The following is a 12,959-nucleotide window of genomic DNA, read 5'->3' on the forward strand; positions in this document are numbered from 1 at the left end:
ACACGGCAGCATCTGCAACCCTAAGGGGTAGAGAATTCCAAAGATTCACCATCCTTTGAGTGAAAGAATTTCTTCTCACCTCATCCCTAAATATCCACGGGCCTCTGGAGATTTGCTCTCTTGTACCTATTAAAAGGCTCTCTTTTCCTTTCTATCCAATCCTGAACATCCAGGGTTCTCTGAACCTGTTGCTCTTACATTTCACCCATGTTGGACGTGTACTCTCGCCAATTCCATTTTGAATTCCCCCCACCCCCCCCCCCATTCTGCTGCAGATTTACCCAGAAGTAGCTGTTCCCAGTCTACTTTGGCCAGATCTGTCTCATTTTAATAAAATTAGCTTTCCCCCAATCCAAACCCTTTTTTGCAGACCATCTTTTTCCTTTTCCATGACAAATTTACATTGTGCTGTGTTGTGGCCGCTATCACTAAAATGCTCCCCCACTGCCACCTCGAACAACTGTACGGTTTCATTCCCCAGAACTAGATCCAGCACTGCACCATCCTTTCTTGATATAAAAAGCTCTCTTGAATACAAATCAAGAAATCTGTTCCCTCTAAACTCTTTACAATGTGACTATGTGAATATCCCAATTAGTGTTGGGGAAGTTGAAATCCCCTAATATAATTACTCTATTATTGTTTTTACACACCTCGGTGAATGGTCTACATATCTACTCCTCTATTGCCTGCTGACTCTTGGGTGTCTATAATACACTTCCAGCAGTGCGACTGCCAACTTTTTATTCCCAAACTCTACCCACAAAGCCTTATTTGCGACCATTCCAAGATAGCCTCCCTCCTCACTGCAGTGACAGACTCCTTAATCAATAATGCATATCCACCTCCTCTTTTACTCCTTCCCCTGTCCTGCCTGAAGATCCTATACCCTGGAATGTTGAGCTGCCATCCCTGCTTTGCCTCAACCACCTCTCTGTGATGGCAACATCACAACTCTATGTGTCAATACATGCCCTTGACTCATCTATTTTACCTATGATATGCTCAGCATTAAAATACAGGCCACCCAGCCTCACCTTACTGCCTTGAAACTCAACCTATTGCATCTCTATTGCAGTAGCCCTCATCCTGCCAAACTGGTTTAAATCCATCCCCCCCCCACCGCCGCTCACATTCCCACCTAGCTTTATATCATCCACTAACGTAGAACATTGCTCTCAGTCTCTTCATCCAAGTTGCTAATATAGATTGTAAAAAGCTGAGGCTCAATGCAGATAATTGCAGAATTTACTCGTCACAACCTGCCAATTTGAAAATGCTCCATTTATCACTACTCTCTGCTTCCTGTTTGTTAACCAATCCTCTATCCAAACTAATGTCACCCCCAAACACCATCAGACTTTTTATTTTGCTTAATCTGAACTTTCATATTCACAATAAAAGGGAGATTGCATCCAAACCCTTACCCATCCCCCAATGTTGCAAGTTACTCACAGGGACAAGGGGGGGCTCATAACTCCCCCAGAAGGTTAAAAACAGTATAATAGGGGAAATAAGAATACTGGTCTGAACTGGGGTTTTTTATTCTGGGACGGTTAACAACAAAAATAAATCTATCTCATCCCTGCCAATGGCAGCAGCATTTCCCATACCCCAGAGACTGAAATTGTTATTCAGGCGGTCCCCTGGGGTGGCGAACACTAAATTGCTTTATTTGTGCGGAGAACAGCAACGTGGCGTGAGCGAGTGGAAACGGACTGCCGGCGGCGTTCCCCACCCTAATCCATTCAATTCCGGATTAACATCAAGGTCAGTCGCAATACTAGCCAACACTTTTGTTACAGGGGAGATCTTATTCACAGGGATGCCGCTCCCCGGACCTACACCGCACCTCCGAATGTGAAGACCAGCTGATACAATGGCCGTGGAACGTCGAAACTTTGGTTTCCACGGGGATCGCGCACCGAAACGGAAACAAATGTTAGTTACCGCCCTGGGCGAGGGATGGGGATGGTCCTTACGTGCAGCCCCTCTCAGACATGCCGGTTTCCTGGTTTGGATTGATTGTTGATTCTCTCTTCCTACCTTGCAGGAATAGCTCGCCTGTTATTGTTAAAAGAGAGGATTAAACAGCCCAGCCCAGCCTGACGTCAGCGGGGAGTGTCCAGGTCAGAAAAACTATTTCATTCATTTTAGCCTGTGACGAGGTCAGAAACAGGTTGAGTTTAGCCTGGCTCATCCACATGTCAAGGAGGCACAACCACACAACTTCCTTCTCATCTATCCTTGTTTTCAGGGCTGCCAAATCATATGAATTTTGCTGTTGAAAGGGCCCTTATTTTTCAAACAGATTAGCAATGGAGCCCCACCCTCCTAAACATACACCTACATTGTTAATTCCTTTTGAATAGGAAGTACACCCAAAATTCTTGGGTTCGTGGAACGGAACTTCATCACTATTCAACTGTAATAAAGGAAATGCTGCACCAGACATTGGTTAGACCACACTCGAGTGCACTGAAGCTGCTGGGGTCAGACACTGCTGAAAACATTGCCATCTTTCAGAAGGTTCAATGCTGGGCAGCTAATTTCATGACTCACAATTCAATTACTCACTAATGTCTCTCAGTTGGTCACATTGCTATCCCGGCACCAGTCTCCAGAACTGAAGACAAGCCCTTAGGTTGGCACGCCCCTATAAAACTGAATGACAATTACATTTTTCAAAGCGGTACATTAAGCCCAAAAGTGATTGAGCTCAAAGAGTTCATAACCTAAAGCATCCAACGGTATATTCCATGTGAACGACACAGACTTCACCCTGTATATTTTTAAATAAAATATACAGAGATCTGCTCATTGTTATTTCTAACAATTTCAAACTAGACAATGACCTAAAATGGCTGAATCTATTTCTGAAGAAAAGGAACCACCTAGCAGTGTCAGAGAAACTTGCACACCGTTATCCCAGAATAGCCACTAATGCCCCCTGTGGGCTGCACAGACCAAATCCAAACATCCACAACTGCCCCCACCACTGAAACATCGCATCTAATCCCCCCGGGACATCCTGTGGTTGCCACAAACTGGCCCCACAGGGACATGCCATCCATTCTACAATGCTGCCGACATTGATTCCACACCCTCAATCCTTACCCATCTACACAAACCTCTGTCATCTTATTCACCCTACTAAAAAAGAATTGGGCACGAAAATCGGGAGATTCTGAAACACGAACAAAATCTTCAGCAACACCGTCACCTTTACCATCTGGACCCTTCCAGCCAATGACAAACACGACACATCCCACCTCCTAAAGTTCTCCTTCATTCCCTCCACCAGCCTTGCCAGATTCAACTTGGGCAGCTGGGCACAGCTCTGTGCCACGCGTATCCCAAGATACCGGAAGCTCGTCTCTACCAACCGAAACGGCAACTTCGTTAAACATCCCCACTGCCCCCAGGCGTTGATCGGGAATACCTCACTTTTCCCCATGTTCAGTTTAAATCCCCCCAAAAAACCCAAACTCCCCCAAAATCCTCATAATTCTGTTGAAACTTTCAATCGGATTCGCAATATATAACAAGGTCATCAGCGTATAAAGAGACTTGGTGCTCCACCCCACCCCTCTCAATGCCCCGCCACCCCCTCAAAGCGCTAAATGCCATTGCCAATGGTTCAATCACTGGGACAAAGAGCAAAGGGCACCCATGCCTTGTACCCGGTGTAACCCAAAATACTCCGAATTGTCACAATTGGTCCGCACACTCACCTTAGGAGCCCTATGCAACAATCTCACCAATTTGACAAACCGCTGTCCAAACCCGAACTGTCCCAGCACCTTGAATAAGTACACCCACTCCACGCGGTTAAACGCCTCCTCCGTGTCTGTAGACACAACCACCTCCACCTCCCGACCCGTCGAGAGCATCATTATAACATTCCATAGCCTCTGAACATTGGCTGATGGCTGCTACCCCTTCACGAACCCCGTCTGGTCCTTCCCTATCATCCCTGGTACAGAATTCTCTATCCGCACCGCCAGCACCTTCGCCACTACCTTCGCATCAACATTTAACAAAGCTATCGGGCCACACTGTGGGGGCACAGTGGTTAGCACAGTTGCTTCACAGCACCAGGGACCTGGGTTCGATTCCCAGCTTGGGTCACTGCCTGTGCGGAGTCTGCATGTTCTCCCCGTGTCTGCGTGGGTTTCCTCCGGGTGTTCCGGTTTCCTCCCACAAGTCCCAAAACATGTGGGGCGGGATTTTCCGTTTGCCGACGGCGATTGGGAGGAGCATAGGTTCTGGCGCCAAATTGCAATTCTCCGTCACCTCGACAGCGGCGTCATTGCGTATTGGAACGCAAGTACAGTAACATTGCATATCATTAGCGGGCCCGACCAGGTATTCTCCGGGGCTTCTGCGATTCTCCTCCTCCAATGGGCTGATTTCACCACGGCACGGTTCACTTGTGCTTTCAAAAATCGTGAAACTGGTGTGGTGGCTGATGAAGGAGAGAGAGAGAGAGGAGGTAGGACACAGAGAGAAGGGACTGTGGACTGCCAGGCCAGACACTGGCTGGGGTCGGAGGGGCTCTGCCAGGGCTGGGGGAGGTCGGGGGACGGGGGGAACAGGCAGAGTGGCTGGGGTGATCCCTCACGGGACTAGGCATGGATCGCCATTACCGCGGTCATCTTGCTACGCACCCATTGACCACCCACCTTGGCCCCTGGTTCTGTAGTGTCACCGGCCATATGAGCGCCCCCTTCCCCCCAGCCCCGCATCCCACCATTCACCACATCCCCCACCTAGGCTTCGACCCACCAGGAGGGCATCCAGGGCTAGAGGCTCCCAGGGCTGCAGGGATGGGAGGTACTTGCAGCTGCAGAGCCAACTGGGGCCACCATGTAGCCCAGTGGACCTGGTTGGGCACGGGTGTATGCGCCATGCTAACATGTCGGCCTTTCAGCCCCTGCAGACAATGGACATTGGAGTTTAACCAGTAATGGTGGCCTTCCTGCTAGTTTCTGCAGCCCTGGGGGATGCCCTGCGGCTGTACGAGCTGGCACAGCTCGAGGAGAAGGACGAAGCTGCAGCAACAGAGCGGGCAGCAATGCAGTGTGTCGCAGTGGAGTGTGCCGCAGAGGGACAGTTGGCAGCCACCCAGGTTAGAGAGCTGTGTGTACCAGCACCGCCTGTTATTTGAGGACCTGCCGGACTGGGCATGACGTCGAAGGCTCCAACTGAGCAGAGACTGTACGACATATCTGCCAGATTATGGCGCATCTGGCACCGCAGGAGTACGGGGGAGGACACCCACTACCGGTGGCCGTCAAGGTGACGGTCATCCTGAACATTTACGCAACGGGGTCCTTCCAGTCGCCAAGTGGGGACCTGTCTGGGATCTCCCAGACCTCAGTGCACAGGTGCATCTGCACCATCACGGAGGCCCTATATGCCCAGGCAGCTCAATACATCCATTCAATGTAGACTGAGCCCACCAGGATGCTCGTGCAGCGGGTTTCACTGTGATCACCGGGATGCCCCGGGTCGAGGAGTTGATCAACTGGATGCATGTCCCTCTACGAGCACCTGCAGATGACAGGCCACTCTACACCAACTGAAAGGGGTTCCACTCGATGAATATGCAACTGATATGTGACCATCAGCTGCGCATCATACAGTGTGCACAACGCCTTAATCGTGGCACACTTGACGATTCCCGACATGTTTGAGACGCCTACCCGGGTGGTGGGTTGGTTCCTGGATGACAGGGGTTATCCACCGCAGTCAAGGTGGTGACGCCGGTCCAGAAGCCACAGACCAACGCAGAGACCTGCAACAACGAAGCCCATGCAGCGTCCAGGAACGTGAGCAAGCGGTGCTTCGACTTCCTGAAGATGTGGTTCAGGTGCCTGGACAGCTCTGGAATGGCCCTCCAGTATGATGCTGAGAGTGTCGCCCGCATTGTGGCAGCATGCTGTGTCGTGCAGCAGAGGGGCGATGTGTGGAGGAGGAGGAATGCCAAGCCTCGTCCGACGGGAAGGATGCAGCGGGGACCTAGGATGGGCGGGACATGGGGCCCAGGCAGGCATGGGAGGCCGCAGGATGTGTGTGCCAGGACCAATGCGCACGGGATGCTCTGATCACCTCCAGGATTTGGGGGGAGGGTGGGATTGGCCAGGTGTTTGGACACTGCATCCCATCCCCACACCCCATCACTCCCCACCCAAGCTCCCCCGACCATCCCCCACCCCCCACCGCCCCCAGCCACATCCCCGAACACCCCCACCCGCCTGCAACTCCCTCCGTGATATATACTTGCCGCACTACAGGGTGTGGGCCCTGGGTTGGCAGTCACACCGGGTCTGGTCCATGGGATGGAGGGTGATGACAACCCGCTCTGCGATGATCTCCGGTGCTCCACATCATTTGACAACGTCTGACTCCTGCCTACGGTAGCACTTTCTACCGTCCACCTGGGAGATCCCTACATGCGAGCTGGCCATTCCATCACACTGTCCCATTGAATCCCTGGCGTACGGTGGTGGAGGGGCAGGGCTGGGGGGCGGTTTTGGTGCGGAGCCCAGGCCACCCACAGGGTCCGCCCATTCCTGCCCCAACGTCCTCCCATTTCTCCCCCACCCCCACCCCACCCCCCGGCCAGCCCAGATCAGCTCAATCCCTCACACCCACCAGACGGAGCACCGAGGCTGGTTGTAACGTTGGCAACAGGTGTTTAATGTGAACGATTATATACAGATTTGTGCCTTAGCCCCTTTGACTAAACTGTGCCCTGCACCCGTGCCAACTTAACTGATGTCTAACTTCTCCCTCGGGGTGCCCGATGGCCCCCTGGCTACACCACGGGGCAGGGGTGCGAGGGTAGTTATCCCCTGAGGCTCCCCCGCCACCTGGCACTGCAAGTCCTGGAGACCTCTCTGGTCTTGACCAGGGTCTACCTGCTCACGGCCATGGAGCACAGAGACTGGACCATCTCCGTCTGGGACTGTGCCACATCCCGATGTGACTCCGCCACCACCTTCTGGGTTTGGGTCACATCAACCAGTGACTGCGCCATCTCCCTCCGGGACTGGGCTACCTCCCTCTGCGTCTGTGTCACGTCGGCCAGTGCCTGGGCAATCTCCGACATTCCCAGCCATGGCCTGCTGTGACTGGGCCGCACTCAGGAGCGTCGCTGCAATTTCCAGGTGGCTCGCCTGTGAGGCGGCAACCCTGTCCTGGCCCTCGGCCAGTGCCTGCACAGAATTTCCCATGTGGGGGTTGTGTGGGGTTGAGGGTGGTGCAGGGTGAGGGTGGTGTGGGTGGTGTAGGGTAAGGGTGGGGTAGGGGTGGTGTTGGGGGTGGGTGGGTGTCCACACACGTGTCATGGGGAACCGCAACTAAGGGGGGTCTCACTTCCTCGCCCCAAACCGAGCTCTACCTCGGCAGCCTCCCCTTCCTCCGGGCTGCCAACATCGTCCAGGGCCCTCTGCTCGGCCATGGTGAGGGCTGCAGGTCTGGCGGTTCCCCTCCAGTCTTCTCCCGCTCCCAGCGGTTGTGCGCGGCTTTCTCCTGGGGGGTAAACAGAAAACGACAGTGTTAGACAGTCCGACTCATGCAGCCCAGGGGGGTGGGCAGCGGTGGCCACAGTGGTCAGGGCACACGGACATGCCGGCCGATATGAATACCGGCACGTGTGGTGGCAGGATGGGTTTCGGCCACCCTCCAGGTTGGGGGGGTAGGGTTACAGGTGTGTGGGACGTGGGTTAGTGCCAGGGGCACAGTGTTTCCAGTGCCTCCTACTCACTCTGGCCGCTCTGAGGATGTCGTGCAATTTCTTTTGGCACTGCTGGCCAGTCTGGACAGTGTTGCTGGTGGCACTGACCGCCTCTGCCACCTGCATTCAGGCACGGCGAACGGTGGTGGCTGGCAGCTTCCTTCCTAGGCCGGGGTACAGGGTCACCCTCCTCTCCTCCACGGCATCCAGGAGGGTCTCCAGCTCGTCATCGGTGAGCAGGGTGGCACCCCCCTTGCTGCTATCTTGTTGGCTGGGCTGGTGTATGTTGCGATTGAACAATATATCTGCGGCTGCAGCTTGTCAGCCTCCTGAGTGTCAATTGCAAAACCGGCGAATCCGGCAGCATTTTTCATTGGAATCGATTGTGTTCAATGCGCCGCCAGTGCTAGCCCCTTAACAGTAGTGGAATCAGTCCAGGTTTGGCGCCAGTTTTGCTGTCATGAAAGTCCACGAATTCTGCGTTGGCATCAACACTTGGGCCGTGTTTCTCCGACCCCCCGCCGGGCCGGAGATTCGCTGGGGGGTGGCGTGAATCCCGCCCCGACGCCGGCTGCTGAATTATCCGCGCTGTTTTTTTGGCAGGGGCGGGAATCGTTCCTCGCCGATCGGGGGTCGTGGCAGCGGCCCCCCCCACGGTGATTCTCCGCTACGAAATGGGCCACGCGGCCGCCCATTTCCGGTCAGTCCCGCCGGCGTCAATTACACAGACACATAGAATTTTAAATGGTGCGGAGGGGGGAGTCAGGCATTGACAAACAGAAGTCCTTGGCACAGAGAGTGGGCAGTAAGTGCTTGTACAGCATAGGGTCATCACCTTCCTTGTTTTGTGGGGACAGAAGAACGGGAACAAGGCTGATATGGGCAATCAATCTGAGCACAAGGGAGGCAGCAGTTGGCAATTGGGGCACGAGTCAAGGATTTGGGGCCCAGTGGTGATGAACAGCAACGCCATACCAGGAAGGGCAGAGCCCTGGGCATCCAGAGGGCAGAGGAGAGGAATGAGGGGAAGGAAGGACAGGGAGACAAATCCCTCAACACCAGATCATTAGGTAATAAGAAATAGGAGTAGGCCATTCAGCCCATCAAACTTGCTCCACCATTTAATCAGATCATGACTGAGCTGATTGTGTGCACTTTCCTGCTTGTCCCCCATAGCTTTTGCTCCCTTTCGATCAAAATCCACCTCAGTCAACATTGAATATATTCAGTGCGCCAGCCTCCACTACACTCAGGGAAAGAGAATTCCAAAGTCTAGCGAGGCCCTGAGAGAAGAAATTTCTCCTCATCTGTTTTAAGTGGGAGACATCTTATTTTTAACCATTATTGTTCCGCCTGGTTGTAGATTCCCCCACGGGTCCGCCCCGCTACCACTGCTAGCGATGATGGAGAATTTGGCCGTGCCATTCGCTGACATCAGGATTCTCTACTCCTGCTACTTGTCAATGGGATTTCCCATTGAAATCAGCCTATGCCGCCTGGAAACTGTGGGTGGGGTTGTGCTGCCGGCGAGATCAGAGCATCCCACCACCAGCGAACGGCCGGAGAACCCCCACCCCAAATCTCTTTCTTGTAAAAGCCAATGAATATAGTTCCAACCTGCTCGACCTTTTCTCAGCCGAATGAACCCTCTCTGAAGGTCTTCCAATGCAAGATTGTTTTCAGGTCCTCCTTTCATTTCCCATCCTGAGTTTTGATTATTATTGGAATGTTTTTAGTGTCTTCCACTGTGCAGACAGAAAGAACGGACAGGGGAGCCTCCTCCACCAGAGAACCCACCCACCCAGAAACCTCCCGCCACTGAACCTCCACAACGGTAGTTCCACCTGGCAGTGCCCGGGCTGTCATTTGTCAGGGCCTGTTGTAAATGCCGCAGGTGGGACATCACGCTGGTTGGGTGGGGTATGGTGGTGGGAGGCAATGGGAGGGGGGGGTGGAATCCTAATGTCGGGGTATAATAAAGCGGGGAAGTCCGCAAATTATATGTAAATGTTTGGTAAAGGGGTTCCTGACTTTTCATGGCAGGACACAGAATAATACGTCATTGGCAGGAATTCTGCTGGCGTAAAAGCCGTTTTGGGATTCCTCCTCGATTCTCCGCCCTCACCGCCATTCCACCAGCTGAAAATGGTGATGGCAAATCATGGTTCTGTGCATTAACAAGTTAAACTGCAGATCGCATTCTCTACACAGATATAGTTCCAAGAAATGGTAAAACAAAATGTGCCCTCATAACTGAGACAAAATCTAGTGTAATAAAAATTGTTACATGGTTAAATGCAGTGATATCTGAAACAGGGTAGAGTGTAATGTAGCTAAATCCCTGGGCTAGTGAAATGCAAGTAAAGAAAAGACAGCAAGACCTCAAAAAAGGGATAATTTAGTATCTTCTGAAGTCTGGCCTAATGTAGTGATAATTGATACAATATCAAATAATAATCCTTATTGTCACAAGTAGGCTTACATTACACTGCAATGGAGTTACTGTGAAAAGCTCCTAGTCGCCACATTCCGGCGCCTGTTCGGGTACACAGAGGGAGAATTCAGAATGTCCAATTCACCCATCAAGCACGTTTTTCAGGAATTGTGGGACGAAACCGGAGCACCCGGAGGAAACCTACGCAGACACAGGGAGAACGTGCAGACTCCGCACCGACAGCGATCCAAGCCAAAAATCGAATCCAAGTCTCTGGCGCTGTGAAGCAACCATGCTAACCACTGTGCCACCCATATAAACAACAAAAAGTTCAAGTGCAATGATTCACAACCCCTCTTCCCACCTCCACTTCCCACCTCCCAGCCACTTACTTAGCAGTGCATCGTACTGGACCATACTGGCCTACTTTCACCTCTGTCCCTGTCCTTCCTAAATGTCAAAATCCTTTGGATAGTCAGGTCCCAGCGTTGGTCACTTTGCAACCATGTCTCCGTATTGTTTCGTATATCATACTCATTTATTTCTATTTGTGTTATCAATTTGTCCATCTTGTTACGAATGTTGTGTGCATCCAGAAAAAGAGCCTTTCATTCTGTCTTTTCACCATTTTTCACTATTCTGGTGCACTCTTATGTTTGTAGGCTCTGTCCCTTCGTGTCACACACACTCAGGTTCATTACCCATCGTTACCCGACACTATTGCCTCTCCTTTCACTTTAACCTTCCAAATCTCTCCTCACATGAACCCTCCCCCCACTAGTTAGATTAAAGAATTCAAAGACAGGCAGCATGAGACCTTGCAGGGACAGAGGGCAATGGGTTTTACTGCTTTCACTGATTGCATAGCAGAGCATTTAACGCACCCATGTGGTCATCAAGGTACCCAGAGACTCACCCTCCTACGGGAAGCCTGGAGTTGAAACAACTTGCTGAGCAGCGGAACAAGTGAGAAAGCCAACAGGCTTCAGGTGGCTGGACTGATCGGGTAGTGCTCTCCAATACCATTGTGGTGGTCTTCTGCACTCTCCATTATTTAGCCCTCTGGGGAGCTGAGGTCCTGGAAGGATACTGAGCACTGAGGTACCCTGGCTGCCCACAAGGTGGCCGAGGCTTTCTGCCTATTCCAGGCAAGGAAAACAGTTTTAGGTGGGATTGGGGTCTGTAGATATTGTGATAACACAACTGTATGATTAAAGGGTAATATCCTGACTTGTTTGCGAGAGTTCGCTGTGTGCTAGTTGCCAGCCATGTTTCCTACTTTACAATGACTACACTTCAATAAAATGTCTGAGTATGAAACCTGTTGACAACATGTTGAGGATGGCACGGTGGGAGCAAAGCTGCCTCACAGCTTTAGGGACCAGAGTTCAATTCCGGGAGCCTTAGGTGACTGTCTGTGTGAAGTTAGCACTGTCTGCGTGGGTTTCCACTGGGTGCTCCGGTTTCCTCCCACAGTCTGGGAGCTACAGACTGGGGGGATTGGCCATGCTGGATTGTCCTTAGTGTCCAAAAATGCGCAGGTAGATGGGGTTATGGATATAGGGCGGGGCAGTGGGTTTGGGTAGGGTGCTCTATCAAGAGGGTCGGTGCAGACTCGATGGGCCGAATGGCCTCCTTTTGCACTGATGGAATCCTATGGTTCTAAGTCCTAAGGACATGCACTGCAGGAACGCATGTGCTTTTATTTTTGCTTAACCATGTTAAAAGAAATCTACGGCAAGGATGTTTCCTGAATTCAATAGGAGAAACAAAATCATTTATATTGCTTTTTTAAAATAAATTTAGGCCAGACCAGCTAAGGATGGCAGATTTCCTTCCCTGAAGGACATCAGTGAATCAGATGGGTTTTTACAGCAATCATGGTTGCTTTGGTCGCTATTCCTGAGACCAGCTAAATATTCCAAATTTATTAATTGAATTAGCTGTCATGGGGAGATTTGAACCCATGTCCACAGAGCTTGCCCCTCCCCTGAGGTGTGGTGACCCTCAGGTTAAATCATCACAGTCAGCTCTCTCTCAAAGGGGAGAGCAGCTTACAGTCCTCTCGGATTCCGGTGTGGCAATGTTTCATATTATTATAATTACATATAGAATTTATATATAACCATATGTTTCACAATTTAAATTACAAGAAAACCTGATGAGCAACATACCATCATTTCACTTCTGAGAACTGAGTACGAATGTCAACGAGATTGTATTTAACCCATACTTGACGTGTCCAGGAAATTATCGATGGAATAGTACAGAGCAACCTTTGCTCTGTAATTAAGCTGCAGCTTGGGAGTGTTTGATGGGGACAGTGAAAGAGAGCTTTACACTGTATCTAACCCCATGCTGTCCGTGCCCTGGGAGTGTTTGATGGGGACGGTGTAGAGGGAGATTTACTCTGTATCTACCCCTGTGCTGTACCTATCCTGGGAGCGTTTGATGGGGTTGATGTCGAGGGAGATTTACCCTGTATCTAATACCCATGCTGTACCTGGCCTGGGAGTGTTTGATGCAGACTGTATACACCGTATCTTTTGTTTTAATGTATTTTATTACAAGAATGCATCAAAACAGGTTACAGCAAATAAACACCCTGGGAAACATACTTCCCAGCAATCAAATATACAGTCTGTACAAATCTTTTCCCCATTTTAACTCCCCCCCCCCCCCCCCCCCGTGACAAACAACTCCTCAAACACGGTCACAAACATTCCCCACCTTTCCTCAAATCCCTCTGCAGAGCCTCTTCACTCATACTTTATCTTCTTT

General features: G+C 51.2%; 2 protein-coding genes across 10 annotated transcripts in view; one reads left to right on the top strand and one right to left on the bottom strand.

Moving 5' to 3' along the window:
- The window catches only part of pnp6 (purine nucleoside phosphorylase 6), a 94,196-nt gene extending 92,068 nt beyond the window's left edge, over positions 1-2,128 (bottom strand). Inside the window, exon 1 of one of the 4 annotated variants that reach the window (XM_072518650.1) lies at positions 1,983-2,128. In XM_072518650.1, coding sequence (XP_072374751.1) covers positions 1,983-2,002 — 20 coding nt within the window. In that variant the 5' untranslated portion in view covers positions 2,003-2,128. The other 3 variants (XM_072518651.1, XM_072518652.1, XM_072518653.1) reach the window with 3 other exon arrangements.
- cmtr2 (cap methyltransferase 2) overlaps positions 1,662-12,959 on the top strand; it is a 100,864-nt gene continuing 89,566 nt past the window's right edge. For 4 of the 6 annotated variants that reach the window (XM_072518638.1, XM_072518642.1, XM_072518640.1 and 1 more), the window contains exons 1-2: positions 1,781-1,941; positions 2,054-2,129. The gene's annotated coding sequence lies outside the window, so the exon portion shown is untranslated. The other 2 variants (XM_072518644.1, XM_072518639.1) reach the window with 2 other exon arrangements.

This window comes from Scyliorhinus torazame, chromosome 10, assembly GCF_047496885.1.
Source record: "Scyliorhinus torazame isolate Kashiwa2021f chromosome 10, sScyTor2.1, whole genome shotgun sequence".
Lineage (NCBI taxonomy): Eukaryota > Metazoa > Chordata > Chondrichthyes > Carcharhiniformes > Scyliorhinidae > Scyliorhinus > Scyliorhinus torazame.